The 18497-nt window shown below is 31.1% G+C and overlaps 1 protein-coding gene and 1 pseudogene across 2 annotated transcripts in view; one reads left to right on the forward strand and one right to left on the reverse strand.

The window, feature by feature from the left end:
• Nucleotides 1-3953, forward strand: part of LOC143073047 (insulin-degrading enzyme-like) — a 97263-nt pseudogene extending 93310 nt beyond the window's left edge.
• A 3728-nt stretch (nt 3954-7681) lies between these two features.
• LOC143073048 (transcription elongation regulator 1-like) overlaps nt 7682-18497 on the reverse strand; it is a 28844-nt gene continuing 18028 nt past the window's right edge. For both annotated transcript variants that reach the window (XM_076248285.1, XM_076248284.1), the window contains exons 15-21: nt 16235-16402; nt 15522-15722; nt 13357-13536; nt 12965-13054; nt 11558-11658; nt 9421-9481; nt 7682-8092 (exon numbers count right to left, since the gene is read on the reverse strand). In XM_076248285.1, the coding sequence (XP_076104400.1) occupies nt 7955-8092; nt 9421-9481; nt 11558-11658; nt 12965-13054; nt 13357-13536; nt 15522-15722; nt 16235-16402 (939 nt within the window). In that variant the 3' untranslated portion in view covers nt 7682-7954. The remainder of the gene's footprint in view (nt 8093-9420; nt 9482-11557; nt 11659-12964; nt 13055-13356; nt 13537-15521; nt 15723-16234; nt 16403-18497) is intronic.

An 18497-nucleotide genomic window follows, 5' to 3' on the forward strand; every position in this document is an offset into this window, starting at 1 on the left:
TACACAGAGATGGATCAAGTCTTTTTCAAAGGAGGGTTCCCAACCCAGGATAAAGGGGGGTTCCAACCAAATGTTGCAATTCAAATGCATTTATCGCCCAAAAAAGAGGGTCCAACCACCGTAACCCCCAACCCCTGGACCTACCACTGATACATTTTTTTTTCAAAAGCCTTCATTTAATTTCAAACCTTTGATTTCCACACAGGACTACATCAAAGAAATGACAGATGAAGCATTCCAGAAACATTTGAAGGCTCTTGTGTCCAAACGTATGGAGAAACCTAAAAAGATATCAGGACAAAATTCTAGATACTGGTCAGAAATATTATCTCAACAGTATAATTTTGACAGAGGTAAGAATAAAAACTAACAAGAAATAAAAGCAACCATTTGCATATACAGTGTTACCTGTATTATCTGACACACTAGGGGACTAGAAAAAAAAATTGAAATAAGCAGGGTGTTTGAATACTCAGGTTTTTTCTGCAATGAAAGGCATATTTTGGGACCATGAAAATGTGTCGGTTTAAACAGGACGATTTGGAATCATGTCACAATGTTAAGATGAATTCAAATTGAAATTCAGCATAGATAACATTAAGCTTTAACTCTTTATCATTGTTTTGACTGACAGTGGATACATATATTCATACAACATGAGATTATTTTTGTCATCTTACGTCAACTTCACACTTCCTTAATCTGCAGGGCATCAGTGGTAATGTGGCATGAAGTATTTCTCCTACTGTTTAGATTTTCAATTTAGTGAATTTGAGAGGTTTGCAACATCAAAACACAGACTCATCCTTTCTGCTTATGTCAGTTAGTAAATCTGTATGTTCTTGATAACAGCTGATAAAATTCACAGACTTTGACATTTCTGTTTGTAATTTTTCGAGAGGGCAGGAAACGGAACATCTCCCTTTGAAAATCACACATTTACCTATTCTCATGGTAGACTGAGTTTAAAAAGTGAGACTAAGGCGTGCTATTTTTGATGTAAGTGACAAGGGTCAACAATGTATTGGTTTTAGATTAGGTCAGTTTATGGGGATCCAGTAGAGGTCAATGATATTTGATTTTCATGCTGATTATTTGGCAACACTCCCTTCAGACACGGTCTATTGACTTTAAAACTTTTGCTTAGTTTTCAGTACAAGGTTGTGATTATGTCAATGTAAGGGGAACCATAATTAGTGTGTCAACTAGGTTAAGTATGGAGAGGTTTAAGCATTTGAACATTCCATTTCCATGGAGATTATTTGGTCCTGTCCCCTCGATCATGGTCTATTAACTTTGAATATTTTTTTTAAGAGGAAGTATTAGTGGTAGGTCAATGAAGTTTTATATGCAGATGTATTAGCATTAGCACATCTCATTTCTATAGGGAGATGGATTATTGACTTTGAATAATGTTAAACTTATTGTTTGTATTTATATAAGTTAAATGTGAACAACTAATGTTCAGTCAGTAATATTTGGTATGCAGTTTTATACGCATTGTCATTTCTCATTTCCATGGAGATTATTCAACACTGAACCTTCAGTCATGGTACATTAATTTTGAATATCTGCATAGTGTACATTTTTAAATATTGCCATTTATACTTCAACATTTGTATTTTATTATCAAATTTACAAAAGTCTTAGATATCTTTGTGTCAACAGATTATTTAAGTAAGCATTTAAAATATATCAAATATCATTCATGTAAAAATAATGATTATTTTCAGAAACTGTGGAAGTTGAATTTTTGAAAACTGTGAAGAAAGAAGATGTCTTCAGTTTTTTCAAAGTAAGACAATAAATTGTGTTATGTATATATTCACAAATTCCTTGTGTCCAAAATATTTAATATTTTTTCATCTATATGTAGTAATTTTTTACTTATTTATATATATAGAATTACAATATTGTCAAAACTAAGGAAATTATACATCTGAAAGAAAGATCCTAACTTTTAATAAAAAATGAACTTGAATGATCAAAGTATAACCGTATGAAATGTAGGTCACTGTGAACTTAATGTTATATGATCCACCATTGCTGTTGTCAATTATCAAGAAAATAGAGAATTCTATAAAATGATATGATATCTGGGGTATACCGGGTATATATACATGAGACAGCAACCCAACAACAGAAATAACTTATATCAACAAAAAAGAGGTTTTAATGGACTACCTGATTTTATTATCACATCTCATTTAACTTATTTGTACTTTAAAGTAAAGATTTATGACTGCAAAGGATTTATAATGAAAAGAAATTTTGACCTTCTTTCAACATAATTCATCCCTTTTCCATAATTTTAGATACATGTAATTAATGAAGTTGTTTTAACAACAATACAGCAACCCAACAACATGACAACAACAGAAAGAATTACTGAATCTCCTGTTTTATTTTTTTCCCCCTAAAAAATCCTCAAACATATTTTAGTGCTGTACAGTACAGGATTGGGTGTTATATTGAAATTACTCTACGGAAATATTTTTTTATGATATATTAAACTTGCACATTGTATATTTTAGGATAGAATAGCTGTTGGTGCTCCATATAGGAAGAAGTTTTCTATTCATGTTGTTTCCTCTGTAAATGGAGAGAAGGAATTAACAGAAACGAATGGAGAAAAACAAACAACGGAAACTACTGAGGATGGAAACAATCTGCTGCCCTCTCCAGAACTACCTCTGGTAATTATGTTACCTCTGAAAATAACTTTGTTTAAGAAAATTTCAATTAGACTTAAAATCCAATAAATGCACAAATTCATCCTTTCTTGATATCTTCTCAAAAACATGCTAACTTCAGAGCCTGCAATATACTGTAATGATGAGATTTGTTTGGATAACATTAGATTGGATCTATTTTAAGAAACACATAGTGACCTTTTGTTATATATTATGATAAAATTAAAACCAAAGGACCTATTTGGAAAAGAAGTAAATTGTGTCCTTTATAGACTGTACTTTACATACTTTATTATTATGAGAATTTCAATGATTGTCTTTTTCAGCCTATGGTTGTTACCAGTGTAGCCGAGTTCAAAAGAGACATGGGACTTTATCCATTACCAAGGCCTTATATAGACCTACAGAAAGCTAGATCTAAATTATGATAATTCTTTTGATAGGAAGAATAATTGTGATAAAATTAAAAGACTGAATGAAACATATTTTTTGATTCAACTCTAGTTGAGTATGAAAATGGCTCTTGATGTAATTTTAGCTTCCTTTTATTTTTCTGTTAAAATCATAAACAATTCTGTAATATATTTTATTTTCCAAATTGATTAATTAAATGATTTCATAATTTCTTTTCTTGAATTACAATATAGGAAGTACATGTATTTCATATTTCATTGAAAAAATTCATGTTTTCAAGATTGAAATTTATGCAAACAAAAAAAGTGCTATTAAATTAATTCCTTAGAATCACCAGACATTTTGTAATTTTGTAAAGGAGGTAGAATTCACAAAAACTGAATAATGTATGCAAAGTATACTTTTGTATTATTCAGAAATTAAATAACTGTTTTACACTATAGACTCAGAATATTCTTTACATCTGGTAGAATTAATATGATGCATATAGGCCTATATCCCAATATTCAACTATTGGAATGTAATTGAGGAAACTAAGAATGTTTTATTGTTGTTGTTTTTCTATGTTTTTGCATACTGATATATGTTGATGTAATTTTAGAAGTTTACAAGATATTTTTCTTTTTGTGAAAAAATGTCACGATTGTTATGGCATTAATAAGAAATTGTATTAGTAATTCTTATTGCTTTAATTGATTTTAGCATTTCATCATATAGCACGAAGTACCTGCTCATTGGTCTCTGGGATCAACATTGTTAAAACAATTGATAAAGCTCTACAATTTATGTATATCCCTCACTCTCTTATTTATACAAAATAGTCATTGAATAAACAGTATATTTGTATACGATAGATTTCTTATCATGTGTATGACCAAAAGAGACCTCTGTATGGTTGGGCAAAATCAAATGTCAATATCTGTTTTAAAGCATTAAAAAGTGATCAATTTTTAAGTACCCAAAACAGCTTCTTTTATGGACTGACTATCACTTCTGAAGACAAAATCTTCATATAGTAATCAAGTGGCAAGAACCATGTCTAGAACTGCTAGTTGCAGTCATTTACCAGTAATAAAATCATCTAAAACATAAGTCCATAACTTTATTAGTCATCAAATTATTTCAACTAAACATATGTCTAGAAATACTTGATACAATAATCAAGTTACATATCAATAACGAAATGTAAGTTCAGAAATTGTTGAAGTATTGAGAGAGATGTTTTGCATAATCACAAATTCAATATAAAAAGACTTTTACTAATTTTATTATACATAATTGGATTATGGTTTCTAGTCTGTCTGTCCATCCAATATGTGTTTAAATTTGTGGTAGTGGTTGCAGAGATGCAGACATTGTGTTTTGATGATTTAATTTGAGATAGAATGACATTCAATGTACGTTGTGTAGTTAATTTATACAATCATAAATGAAAATAAAAACAGTGTTCCTTCAGAAATGAAAAAAATATGTATTCTTACTGTTGAACATATGTCTGGTATACATAAATGTAGTAAAATGACTGCACTTGCAGTTTAGATGTTGATTTTTCACATACTGAATTTTCATAATTGGGCATTATAATTATCAGTGATATGTCTATCAAAATAATCAATAAAAATTATTTAAAAAAGGTATCTTATTCTTTTGATACTGACACAATATGTTGAGGAGAAGATTGGAAATGAACATAAATAAAAGGACTATAGATTAACTTTTCTATTGTGGAGTATGAGACCAGTTTAATTCACCAGTTACTACATAAGAAAATAAATGCCTGTACCAAGTCAGGAATATGACAGTTATTTTCCATATGTTTGATGTATAAGAGCTTTTGATTTTGCAATTTGATAAAGGTCTTTCCATTTTTCCTTGGAGTTACATATTTTTCTTAATATTTTTTTGTAATGTACTGCAATAGATTTGGTAGTATGCACCATTTTTATGTAGGGGCCAGGTGAGGACCACCTCCTGGTGCAGGATTTTTTCACTGCATTGAAGACCCATTGGTTGCCTTCGGCTGTTGTCTGTTCTTTGATCAGGTTGTTGTCTTTTTAACATATTCCCCATTTCCATTCTCAATTTTATGTAATTATATTTAAAAAAAAAAAAATGCTCTCCTCTGAACATACTGAATCAATTTAAATGGCTCTCGGTCATAAAACTTTACTCAGTACTCGGAGTATAAAACAAGTGCTTGAAGCACAAAATCCACAACTTTGATTGGTTGTAACTCAAGTCCGAGTACAAAACTTGTGCTCACAGGTTTTATGACAGCAAGGCAAGATGTCAGAAGTTATCTTGATGTTCCTATATGAATTGATATATGATCAAAGACAGGCAACACACACAGTAAAATTGAATAAAAGGCAAACTATACACCTGGAAAAAAATATTGCAACATTTCCATTGAAAACTGTAAAATGACATGATTGCTGAAAGTGGATAATTTGTTTTGTACCAAATACCTTTAATTTATTTATATTTTAAAATTCAATTCATAGTATTAACTTGCTTTTGATAGGACATAACAGTTGTACAGAAATAGTTTTTCGCTCTTTTCACAAAAAATGCTAATTTTGCAGGATTCGTTTTTCCAAATCATTAGTTTTGCAAAAAATACAACTGTTTTTATGCATTGAACTCATTCAGAACTGTTTGAAATGCCTAGTTTAACACATATTTTCTGTATCAGATGTTTGGTTTGCTGTAAAAACTACTTTTATAAAATTTCGGTATAACAAACAAGACAAAGCTTCTCTTTGTCAGTATAGCTCTAATGATGCATCTCTCTGGTCTTAATTTGGCATGAAATGTAAGTTAATAACACAAATTTAATTTTTAACCATAAACGGATAAAAAGTATTTGGTAACCAGATGCTCCGCAGGGTGCAGGTTTACACAACCCCAGAGGTCATACCCTGAATAGTTAGGGTAAGTATGGACACAACATTCAAGCTTGAAACAGCTCTGAATTTGTATTCTGATCAAATAGTTGACACAGCAAAGGTTTCTGACACAGAATGAATGTGGTCTAAATAAAAACTTAAAATATTTAAATTTACCTATTATGGTCACATATCCAAAATCTAAATACATGGCCATGGATTGATTTAGCATATCAAAGAATCCCAAGAATTCAATTTTTGATGAAATCAAACAAACTTAAATTTTGGACTCTTGATCTCAATGTGGACCAATTTGATAACAGGGCCCAAAATCAAAAATCTAATTATATGGTTAAATTTACCAAACCAAAGAATCCCATACATTCAATGTTTGTTGAAATCAAACAAAGTTAAATTTTGGACCCTTTGGACCAATATAAAAACGGGGACCAAATTCCAAAAACTTAATACATAGTTAGAATCAGCATATTTTAAAAGACCCCTATTTGGACCAACTTGAAAACTGGGCCCATATTGCCCCATAATCAAAAATCTTAATTCATGTTTAGATTCAGCATATCAATGAACCTCAATATTTCAATTTTTGATGAAATCAAACAAAGTTTAATTTTGGACCCTTTGTACCAATCTAAAAACAGGGACCAAATTCCCAAAAAAGTCTGTGAATACAGTTAGATTCAGCATATATAAGAACCCCAAGAAATCAAGAATAAAACCCTATTGAAATTGGTCAAGAAATGAGCAATTTATACCAAGTATTGTTTTTGGCCCCTAATTCCTTAACAGTTTGGGCCATAATTCCCAAAATCAATCCCAACCTTTCTTTTTTTGGAATGGAACCTTGTGGTACAATGCCAGAAAGATCCATACACTTACAGTTATTGTCTCAAACCAACATCTTTATTTTGATCCCTTTTGGGCCCCTTGTTCCTAAACTGTTGGGACCAACAAAAAAAAATCAATTCCAACCCTCCTTTAGTGGTCATAAACCTTATATTAAATTTTTTTTGATTTCTATTTACTTATACTAAGTTATCATCCGGAAACCATCCGTCTTCAGACGGCACTGATGACAACCACATAATACCAATAAACGACAAAATTTTTTTCAATTTTTGCAGTGGTATAAAAACCAAATAATACACATTCTACAATCATGCCATTTAACTTTTTTCAATGGAAGTGTTGCAATACTTTTTTCCAGGTGTGTATGTTGAAATGCAATTTGTTTTATCTCTGGCATTACGTGTTATTACCAGAACATGATTCCAAAATGCCATGAGGCAGCAATAGTGCTGAATAAATAATGGGATGACATATTGTGTTGACACCAATCTATCACTAGACTGTGTCTTGCCTCCTGGAAGTGTTTCATTTATTTGTCATCAGATTGCTTTTTATAATTCATACTGTAACTAAACTTTAAACCTTGTATACACTTTCCCATTTTCCATGTTCAGTGACCTGCAAAATCAGGGGTTATTCCACTTATTTGGCATGTGCTCTAAAAACAACATAATGAACAAGTGTTCTTAGTTTTAATTTGATGAATTCAAAGCTTCAAAGTAGAAATCTCAACTAAAGACTTTAACCTGATAAGGAATGGACGAAACTGAGGGAAATGAACAAATTATAAATAGATCTATAAATCAAAATAATAACACATACAATAACAATTTTATTTCCACTGACAAATGACTGTCATACATGATAAAATGTGAGATAAAACAACATCTTTATAAAACATGAAATATCAATGAATTGCTAAAATGATTAAATGATTGGACCACAATGTAGAAATAAATAATCAATTCAATGATCATCTTCAGGACTTTATAAAAACAGTTTATTTTTATGATAAAGAGTATTTCCTCCTTTTAATATAAAATAATATTGACTGCAATGGCTACGGTAAATTGTCTTAATGTTTCTTCATGACTATTTTGATCTCCGAGAGGGCTCTGAAGCTGTAGGGGGAGGTGGAGCACCTTTCTTAGCCAGATCATCCATGTACTGAACCAATATTTTGGCTCTCTCTTCAGCAACACAGTCCAGCACAAGGTATCTTTTATCATTCTGAAATTGCAGATCAATAACATTTACACAGAGATGCAACTAATCGTCGGACCTGTCAGACCTAAGGGGCAGAATTTATGCAGGTCCGGCAAAACTCGTTGCTGTGGAGGACCTGATGGCCGTCAATATTTTAGTCTGCTTGGGTCAGCCAAAACTTAATTCCCCGTCGGTCCTGGCAGAGTATTTTGTTTATAAAATTGTGAATTTACAACCACGTTGCATGTTTAGATAGAACAACATTCAAGGCTTCGATTACATAATAGAAATCGGGAGTTCAAACTGTTTTAATGATAACTATTATAGCCTGACACCTTCCAAATATCCTTCCTTAAAAAATAAAAATAAAACCTTTTGCAGTATAAATTTCAGTTTTGAAATCGTATGTTTGACATCGTTAATTTATTGAAATATTTATATCAAACGCAGTTATTTAGTTGTAACAGAGAATACACACCATTGGTTTGAAAAATGACGTAACTTTAACCTCCGTAGCATAGTTCAAAAAATCTATGGGTCACTGAATATTCACAATATATTTTATTTTTTAAACTTTTCTTTCAAATTAGTTTTAATCCAGAAAAAAGTAAAAACATTGCCTGACTGTACCTTAAGTTGAATATCTATATCCAAATTCAATTAATTAAAGCTGTAATCCATGATCACAAATTGAATGCTTTGTTTACAATTGTTGAAAGCCATGTGCTTTTTAGCGGGAAAATTTGGGAAACCCCTTAACAGGAAACAGTTACATTTCATTGTTATTTATAGACATATTACAAAGTTTTTACATAGATTATTTTGAGTGAAAATATAGGTCTGGCAGAAATGTGATGGGTCTGGCAAAACTTCGTACCCTGTAGGCCCCAATGTCTGACAGGAAAAAAAAACTGTTTGCATCTCTGTTTACAATGTAGTAAACTAAGGTTTTTTTCTGATAAATGTTTAGTTGGAGGTTATATTATTACAGTATTAACAATGATTTTTCCTGTAGTCACATATTTCAGCATACATTTCAATATATTTGTCAATGCAATTCTATACTTTTTGTGAAGTTTTATTTTGTAAGTTTGCTCTTACAGTAAGAGAATCAAATATAAATCATTACAATTAATTTATGAAATATTCCTCTATATGCAGCTTTACTGTACCTATATGCATACCTTACCTTGTGTGCAGTCTCTGTTCGTTGTGAGCCAAGACTCAGTGTTGAAGGCTATGGCCTTTGACCTTTAATGGTTTACTTTTACAAATTGTGACCAAGATGGAGTTGTCTCATTGGCACTCATACCACATCTTATTTCTAATTAAGTTTGAACCAGACAAATTACCTGTAATATACTTTCTATATCTTTGAGATGAGAGTCTGATTCCTCTATTAGTATCTTTGATCTAAAAATAAAATTAAAAAAAAAATAATAAATAGTTTATTTTGCCCTGAATCAAATCCCTTTACAACATTTATATACCATTACAAACAAAAAAGCGACATGGGTGCGGGATTTTCTCGCTGCATTGGAGACCCATTGGTAGTCTTCGGCTGTTATCTTCTCCTTGGTCGGTTGTTGTCTCTTTGACACATTCCCTATTTCCATTCTCAATCTTACTTTCTGCAAAACCTGAAACTGCCATGATTTTGAACCACTTGCGACTGTGATACAAGTGAGAGGTTTAGCCAGCTTAAAATTCAGGTTTAATCCACCATTTTCTGCATAAGGAAATGCCTTTCCCAATTCAGGAATATTACAGTTGTTTCCCCTTCATTTGATGTGTAAAGCTTTTGATTTTGACTTTCAGTTAGCAACTTTCCTTTTGCTTTTTAATGGAGTTGGGTATTTTTGTTATTTTACTTTTTTACTTTTGCCTTTATTTTATTTCCAAGTTAGTTAAAAGAAGTAAGCAGCAAATTGGACACCATGCCCCATCATATTTCCAGGGTTCAGTGATCAACAAGATCCAATAAAAAACAAGAGTGCACACGCTGAAATGTCTCGCCTTCTATACTAATCATTGATATTATGTTGATAGTCCTAAGTATAAAGCTAAGCTTTATTACAACTGTCACATAAACTTAACATTAACCAAGATAACTAAACAAAGACCAATGAACCTTGAAAATGAGGTCAAGGTCAGATGAACCATGCCAGGCAGACATGTACAGCTAACAATGCTTCTATACAACATATATAGTTGACCCATTAGTTATAGTTTAAGAAAAATAGCCCAAAACACAAAAACTTGACACTGTGCAATGAACCGTGAAAATGAGGTCAAGGTCAAATAAAACCTGGGCGACTGACATAAAGATCATAAAATATTTCCATACACCACATATAGTTGACCTATGGCATATAGTATTAGATAAAAAGACCAAAATTCAAAAACTTAACTTTGACCACTGAACCATGAAAATGAGGTCAAGGTCACGACATCTGCCCGCTAGACATGTACACTTAACAATCATTCCATACAACAAATATAGTAGACCTATTGTATATAGTATGAGAAAAACAGACCAAAACACAAAAATGTAACTATAACCACTGAACCATGAAAATGAGGTCAAGGTCAGTTGGACATGTACACCTTACAGTCCTTCCATACACCGAATATACTAGCCCTATTGCTTATAGTATCTGAGATATGGACTTGACCACCAAAACTTAACCTTGTTCACTGATCCATGAAATGAGGTCGAGGTCAAGTGAAAACTGTCTGACAGACATGAGGACCTTGCAAGGTACACACATATCAAATATAGTTATCCTATTACTTATAATAAGAGAGAATTCAACATTACAAAAAATTTGAACTTTTTTTCCAAGTGGTCACTGAACCATGAAAATGAGGTCAAGGACATTGGACATGTGACTGACGGAAACTTCGTAACATGAAGCATCTATATACAAAGTATGAAGCATCCAGGTCTTCCACCTTCTAAAATATAAAGCTTTTAAGAAGTGAGCTAACGCCGCCGCCGTAGCCGCCGCCGTCGCTGGATCACTATCCCTATGTCGAGCTTTCTGCAACAAAAGTTGCAGGCTCGACAAAAAACTAATTAGGCATTAATTTAAAATATTTTAAATCATAATGAACATGTGTAAAAAATTTCATCAAAGTAAACCTGAACTTAGACTTACACTAAAAGAATATCGCAAAGATAGGAAAACAAAATGCAACCTTCTTTCATACACATATATACAGATGTAAGAAAACGAGTGTTTATCAACACATAAAATTTTGGAATTTCAAAAGTAGGTCAACTAAAATCCAAATGAAAATTGGTGTGTAAATTGTCTGTTTTCAGCTTCATACAAAAGTCAGTTCAATACCTCTAGGCAAGACAAAAAAAGATGTCTCCAATACCATAGCTTTTCAGAATAATTGATAGAAGTGTCACATGGGTTTAACTGTATGCTCAGCATGTCATAAATATACAAAGTAATTTATATACTGTCGATTTCTTACTTGTAAGTTATCAGTTTGGTCTCTTTCAGCAACTCTCTAAAATCTGCTTTAGCCTGAACATACTTTTCTCTCAAGTAATCGTCAAATTCTTTTTCTCGTTTCTGTATAACAAAAGAAAATCAATAAAATATTAAGTTCAGAAATTTTCAGAATGTAAAAATTTTGGCTAGGAAAGGCACTTAAAAATCTCGACATCTATGATTTTGCATAGTGGAAATGTGTTGTAAGTGAAGTTTCAATTTACCTTTAAAGGTGGTTAAACATGTAGGTGCCTTCCCTTTGTACATTGTATGTTCAATAGCTGTAATATGGATTCAGTTATTTTAGTGCATACATTTTCATGCATTGAGGAAAAGTTCGTAATTTTGTGAATACAGGATTTTGTCATTTGCCAAAGTGTATATGCAAGCCTATACAAAATGTGCATTTTATGAATGTGTTAACTCATGGTTCATCATTCTATATCCACAAAAAATTGGTTCCCCTTAAATATTAATAAATCACATTATGCATTATTGGGCAGCAGTAAGGTATTATGGCTGCATTAGGAATCCCAAATGGTAATTAATAAAATGATTTTCAATTAATGATAGTTATATGAAAAGATTGAGGAAGATTCCTTCAATTTAACATATTATTTGATACTCAAACAAGAATGTGTCATTACAGTCAGGATTCTACTTCGTCAAAACTATCTCCCCATTACGCCAGTTCATTTTCACAATTGTAGAAATGGAAGCCATTGTAGGGATGACACGCTGCCAATTTTGCTCTTGGAAACCGATAAATTACATAATGGAAGGGCAGACATGAAAATTACTGAACTAATAGATTGATATGTTTTCCCTCCGTAGTAAATTTTTTTTTTAAATGGGAGGTTATGCATTTTTTACATCAACTTAAAAGATACCCATGTCATTGACTTGATATCTAATTGTTCTGCTTAACTATGTACTAGATAAATTGAAAACTTATGCAAATGGTGTTTTTAAAATAAAACACTTCATAATTGAGAAGAAAATTGTCATTTTATTTGTTTCTATTAACTTTTATTTTTTTTGTCACTATAGTAAACATTACAGTAAGCATTTATCGCCTTCTCTAACAAAGAGTTTCGATTCTTTTGTTCTATTTCAACCGGGTTTCCGTCTGTATAGTACATGGATGCCCCACCCACACAATCAATTTTTATGATCAGTGGACCGTGAAATTGCGGTAAAATCTAATTTGGCACTAAAATAAGGAAGATCATATCATAGGGAACATGTTTACTGAGCTTCAAGTTGATTGGACTTATACTTCATCAAGTACTACCGAAAACCTGAAGCAGACCACAGACAAATGGAAGGACGGACACACAGACCAACAAACATAATGCTCCAGAGTCGGGCATAAATAAGAACTAACCTTGTCGCTACATATTGCTGAGAACTTGGTATACCTAGGATCCTCTTTGATCATTTTCTTTGCTTCTTTCCAGCTTGTTGTTAAATTTATCTGAAATTTCAATAATATTAGTCATATTACAACCAAAATTTATTCTTGGTTTTAAATATTTATGTAAGTTCAATATGCTTCTATCCTCCTCTGCTCCAATCCACAAAGTCTTAAAACGATTTTTTCATTCATTTATAAGTTTACTAAATAATAACTATAAAGGTCTTCACCTGCTTTATCTTGAATATAATTTACAGATTTTTTTTTATATTTGGTAATTTTACAAATGATGGCACTGAACTCTGAATACAGAAAACTTGAAAGTCAACATTCAAAGAGATTTTTTTTAAGAATATCCATACCTCCGTTGTTTCATCAAGTAATTTATGGAACATTTCTTTATTTTTCTTGTATAAATTTTCAATGTGCTCTTCAAAGATTTTTTCTTTTTCATCTCTCTCTAATAATTCTGCCATGTCCCATCGATGATCTTTCCTCAACATTTTACGAGTTTCTCTCCAAGATGCATCGGCTGTTTTGACCTAAAATTCAACATTATATTTATTATCAATGCAAGGCTAAATAAAATGCTATCATAACTTTCTATCTCTTTAAATAAGAGTTATCAGATAGGCTTGATATAGTTGTCATTTTAAAATACATCGTCATCATGAAGGAACCTTTATACTTTAAAGATTCTGCACAAACAGGAAGATCGTTGGAAGTACTTGATAAATTGCATGCTTATATTGGTGATTTTGAATCTGTTCAAAGTTTTGATTTTTCTACCCTGTATACCACATTGCCTCACATTCTCATTAAGAAAAAATTCACACACCTAATTAAATGGGCATTCAAAAAATCAGAATGTGAATATATATGTTCAAACTCTTTTAGGTCATTTTTTTAGTAGCAATAACCAAAAAAACTATGTTAATTGGACATGCTTTGATACTATATATGCCCTTCAATTTTTACTAGATAACATTTTTGTTCGCTTTGGGGATTCCGTATATTGTCAGATTATCGGAATTCCAATGGGGACTAACTGTGCACCACTTATTGCGGACCTGTTTTTGTATTGCTATGAGTTACAATTTATGACAAAAATAAGCAAAGACCCATCGAAACAACATCTGATAAACAAATTTAATAATACTTTTAGATATTTGGATGATATTTTGGCTCTCAATAATGACGACTTCAGTATGTATATTAATGAAATTTATCCTGTTCAACTTATTTTAAATAAAGCTAATACTAACAATGACCACTGCCCTTTTCTCGATCTTGATATATCTATATCACTAATGGAAAGCTGAATACTAAAATTTATGATAAAAGGGATGATTTTTCATTTCCTATCGTTAATTATCCGTTTTTAGATGGTGACGTTCCCTTGTCACCATCTTACGGTGTTTATATATCTCAACTTGTACGATTCGCTCGTGTATGTAACAATGTTTTAGATTTTAACGAAAGAAATTTATGTATTACTGAAAAATTATTACACCAGGGTTTTCGATATCACAAACTAGTCAAAACATTTACTAAATTTTATCATCGGTATAAAGACATCATTCGTAAATATAGCTCAACATGCAGACTTCTAATACGTTCAGGTATTTCACTTCCAATTTTTTATGGAAATATTCTTTATAAAGCACAAAGGTGTCAGTATTCACCTCAGAAACTTACAAAACCTTTGAATAGACTTATTAAGAAGGGATATAATTACGATACTGTTGTCAAGTCATTAAAGATTGCATATTTTGGCGTTAATATTGAGTCACTGATAAGGTCTTTGCATCGGAACTAAACACATGTATTCTAAAAACAGTTGTTGGCATGACACGGGTTATGTTCTTCTCATATATGTTATGATGGTATGATACTAAACCCCTAACGGGAAGGATTGTGCCTGATGTTCATATGATGAAATCATAATCTTTCAGTCAGTTTAATTGAAGTATGGAGCTGGCATGTCAGTTAACTGCTAGTAGTCTGTTGTTATTTATGTATTATTGTCATTTTGTTTATTTTCTTTGGTTACATCTTCTGACATCAGACTCAGACTTCTCTTGAACTGAATTTTAATGTGCGTATTGTTATGCGTTTACTTTTCTACATTGGTTAGAGGTATAGGGGGAGGGTTGAGATCTCACAAACATGTTAAACCCCGCCGCATTTTTGCGCCTGTCCCAAGTCAGGAGCCTCTGGTCTTTGTTAGTCTTGTATTATTTTAATTTTAGTTTCTTGTGTACAATTTTGAAATTAGTATGGCGTTCATTATCACTGGACTAGTATATATTTGTTTAGGGGCCAGCTGAAGGACGCCTCCGGGTGCGAGAATTTCTCGCTACATTGAAGACCTGTTGGTGACCCTCTGCTGTTGTTTTTAATTTAGTCGGGTTGTTGTCTCTTTGACACATTCCCCATTTCCATTCTCAATTTTATTGTTTTAAGAAACAGTTAATCTCAAACAGGGCATCAAATAACTTTCATTAAACATCCAAATAAATATTACCAGATCAACAAGGAGGGCATTGAAGACTTGAATAGCTTCATCCTTTTTGTGTTGTTCTCTCTCCTTATCTCTTTCTCTCAGTGAAGACGACAATGATCTTTGTACTTCTTCTTCACGTTTACGAATACTAGCTTCAATTCTCTCCTGCTTTTCTTTTTCTTTCTTTTCATCTTTTCTATCATCATCTTCCTCTGATTCAACCTGTAGTATGACAAAGTTTACAGTTTTAATATTGGATCTTGGTAATGCCTTTTTCACGAATATATGTTGCTTTAATATTGATATGAATGAAATTAAGAGAAAGCAATATCTGAAAATAAAAATACAATATTGGAAAACTTCTTTTTGAGTGTGAACAAAGTTATCTTAATAACCAGGTGTTATCCTTGTATACTTCCTATTCATAGGTAGTAACAAATATCATTAACCAATGGAGTAATGACACAGGTGATAACTTAAAACCCTTGTTTGACCAATTGACTTCTATATTTACTATTACTGATATGAAAATTCATTTATTGCTCAACAAACAAGTTCTGTTGATGTCATTAGAAATAACTTGCTTTTAAACTCAAACTCTAATCTGTTAAAATCTTTTAATAGTTATTTGCTGAAAATTTAAACATATTGCATACCAATGTTTATATTTTTGAGGATTTAAACATAAATAGCAAATCAAAATTTAGTTTTTACCAATGTCAATTGCTACATACCTCTTCTAGCTTTCTCACATAATCTCTGAACCAATCCTCTCTACGTGAGCTGCTGTCAACGGCCTTGTATCGAGGATCAGAATCTATTTTACGTTTTGTCTCACTCCATCGTGAGTTCCTATCAAGACCAGAGGTCTCTTTCAACAAGGCGATAAAATCAGCCTTTAACTACAAGAAATGAAAATACAAAGATGAAAAATGGAGTTTAAATAAAATTTGAAGCATGTGAGATTGAAGTATGGAATGGCAAACTGTTATCTTTACTAATTCTGATACAGTAAGTTAAATACATGTTATATATTCTATAGAAAACACTCTGGCTGAAATAAAAGTTTGATTAGATATCACAAATACAACATTTATACTGGAATAAAAACATATTTATTCTTAACTTTTCTTACAATTACTTATGTTATTTTTACTTAGAAACAAAATTTATTGATTCTCTTAAACTTGATATTCAAATATATCTATATTTATGTATCATGAAAAATCTAGTTTCAATGAACAATATGATTTCATTTTTTTATTCAATAAAGTGACTATATTTTTTTATTAATCTGAACAACGGAAAAACATACATAAAAAAATGTAACTTTTTTCCACCGATCGATACCACAATCTAATAGATATTAACTTAATCATCTTGCTCTCAGAAATAAACTTTTTATTTTTGTTTTTAAAATCCTTTTAAATTTATAAACTCATTTAACTTGTACTAGCTATTCCTACACCAAATCATTTCCAAATGATTGAAATCATGCTGCTTTAGACATAGTTTTATGGTTTAAACAGGCCCATTGCCAACACTTTGGTTTATATCTGAGAACATGAATAGTCAGTTTACATTTACTGTGAAATCTTATTTTCCAAACCAAATCACTTTTATGGTACACTGAAATTATAAAATTTACAACTCAATGAAAAACAAACTTGTATGTTTTTCCATTGTTGTTAATTTTAAAATAAGGTGAATTCTAATAAATCTGTACACGCAAATACATATTTACGTTTACATTATGAATATACATGATATATAAAGAATTACATTAACTTTAAACCATTCTTAACTTGTTGAAAATGTTAAATACATACAATAAAGGAACTTTTCCCTTAAAATCTATTCAAATAACATTAAAAAATACAATATAGCCAATCTTCTTCCATCATACAAAAATATTTGCCATTCCAAATTTTATCCTGTTTTTTCATTAGTTCTTTCTTATGATACATACTTAGCAAATTTTGTACTTCATAAATTCCATTTTATTATTTTTTTATTTTTATACTCAATTACAAAAGTAGAAAATTACTGAATGATGCTATTAAGGAAGACCCATTATCTGAATTATTTGTCATTACCAAAAAGGACCAATTAAAAGATTTTTATGACTCTACCAAATCATACTGCTTATATGCTTTATCAAAATACAAATAAAATAGAGAAACTTTTTACTCCCAGGTCAATAATATTGTATAGATTGCTTAACACATATCAAAGTCAAGGCCCAATTCAAACTTATTTTCCATCATTTTAAATAAGAATTTTCAAACAAGTAAACAATAAATAAAGTCATCTGCCCATAAACTAATCTAAATCAAAATAAAGCAGTTATAACTTCCCTTTTCTTTTGAAATTCAATGGAAATTATGGCATCATTGTAATTCTTCTACTGATGTATCAAATCAATGTTTTTCTTTGAAAGTTAGCAGCCATTATGCCATAAACAAAGTTAGGTAAAGAATGGAATTCGCAGTGAAAGTAAAGTGGAAGCCTTTCCCATAAAGTACATATCATAATCAAAGAACAGTTATCTGCAATGAAATCTTACAACAAACTGCCTTCAACTTATTACAATAAAACCTGCATAAACAATCAACATCTAAAATTTGTTTAAATTGAACAGGCAACATATAAAATTGCCAAATAATATTTGTCTATCTCTATAAAGAGTTCTGTTTATGCAGGTTTAACTGTTTAATTAAGAATCATTTCATATAATATTTTCTACAATTCTATGTTGATAACTTTTTTGTTGTTTTCACTAGGCTTTTTTGACAAGTAAAACAAATCTTAGACATAATCATATTTCAATAGGAATTCAATTGTATCTTTCCAGAACTCATGTTGAACAAGTGTATGCCATCAACATTTAAGGCTTTTATTATATCATAAAAATAGTTGAGTGATGGAAAAATCAAATGACTAGGGATAATTATCATACTCTTAGACATTGTCATCCATTATGTACTTTACAAATGC

The sequence above is a fragment of the Mytilus galloprovincialis genome, chromosome 4 (assembly GCF_965363235.1).
Source record: "Mytilus galloprovincialis chromosome 4, xbMytGall1.hap1.1, whole genome shotgun sequence".
Taxonomy (NCBI): Eukaryota; Metazoa; Mollusca; class Bivalvia; order Mytilida; family Mytilidae; genus Mytilus; species Mytilus galloprovincialis.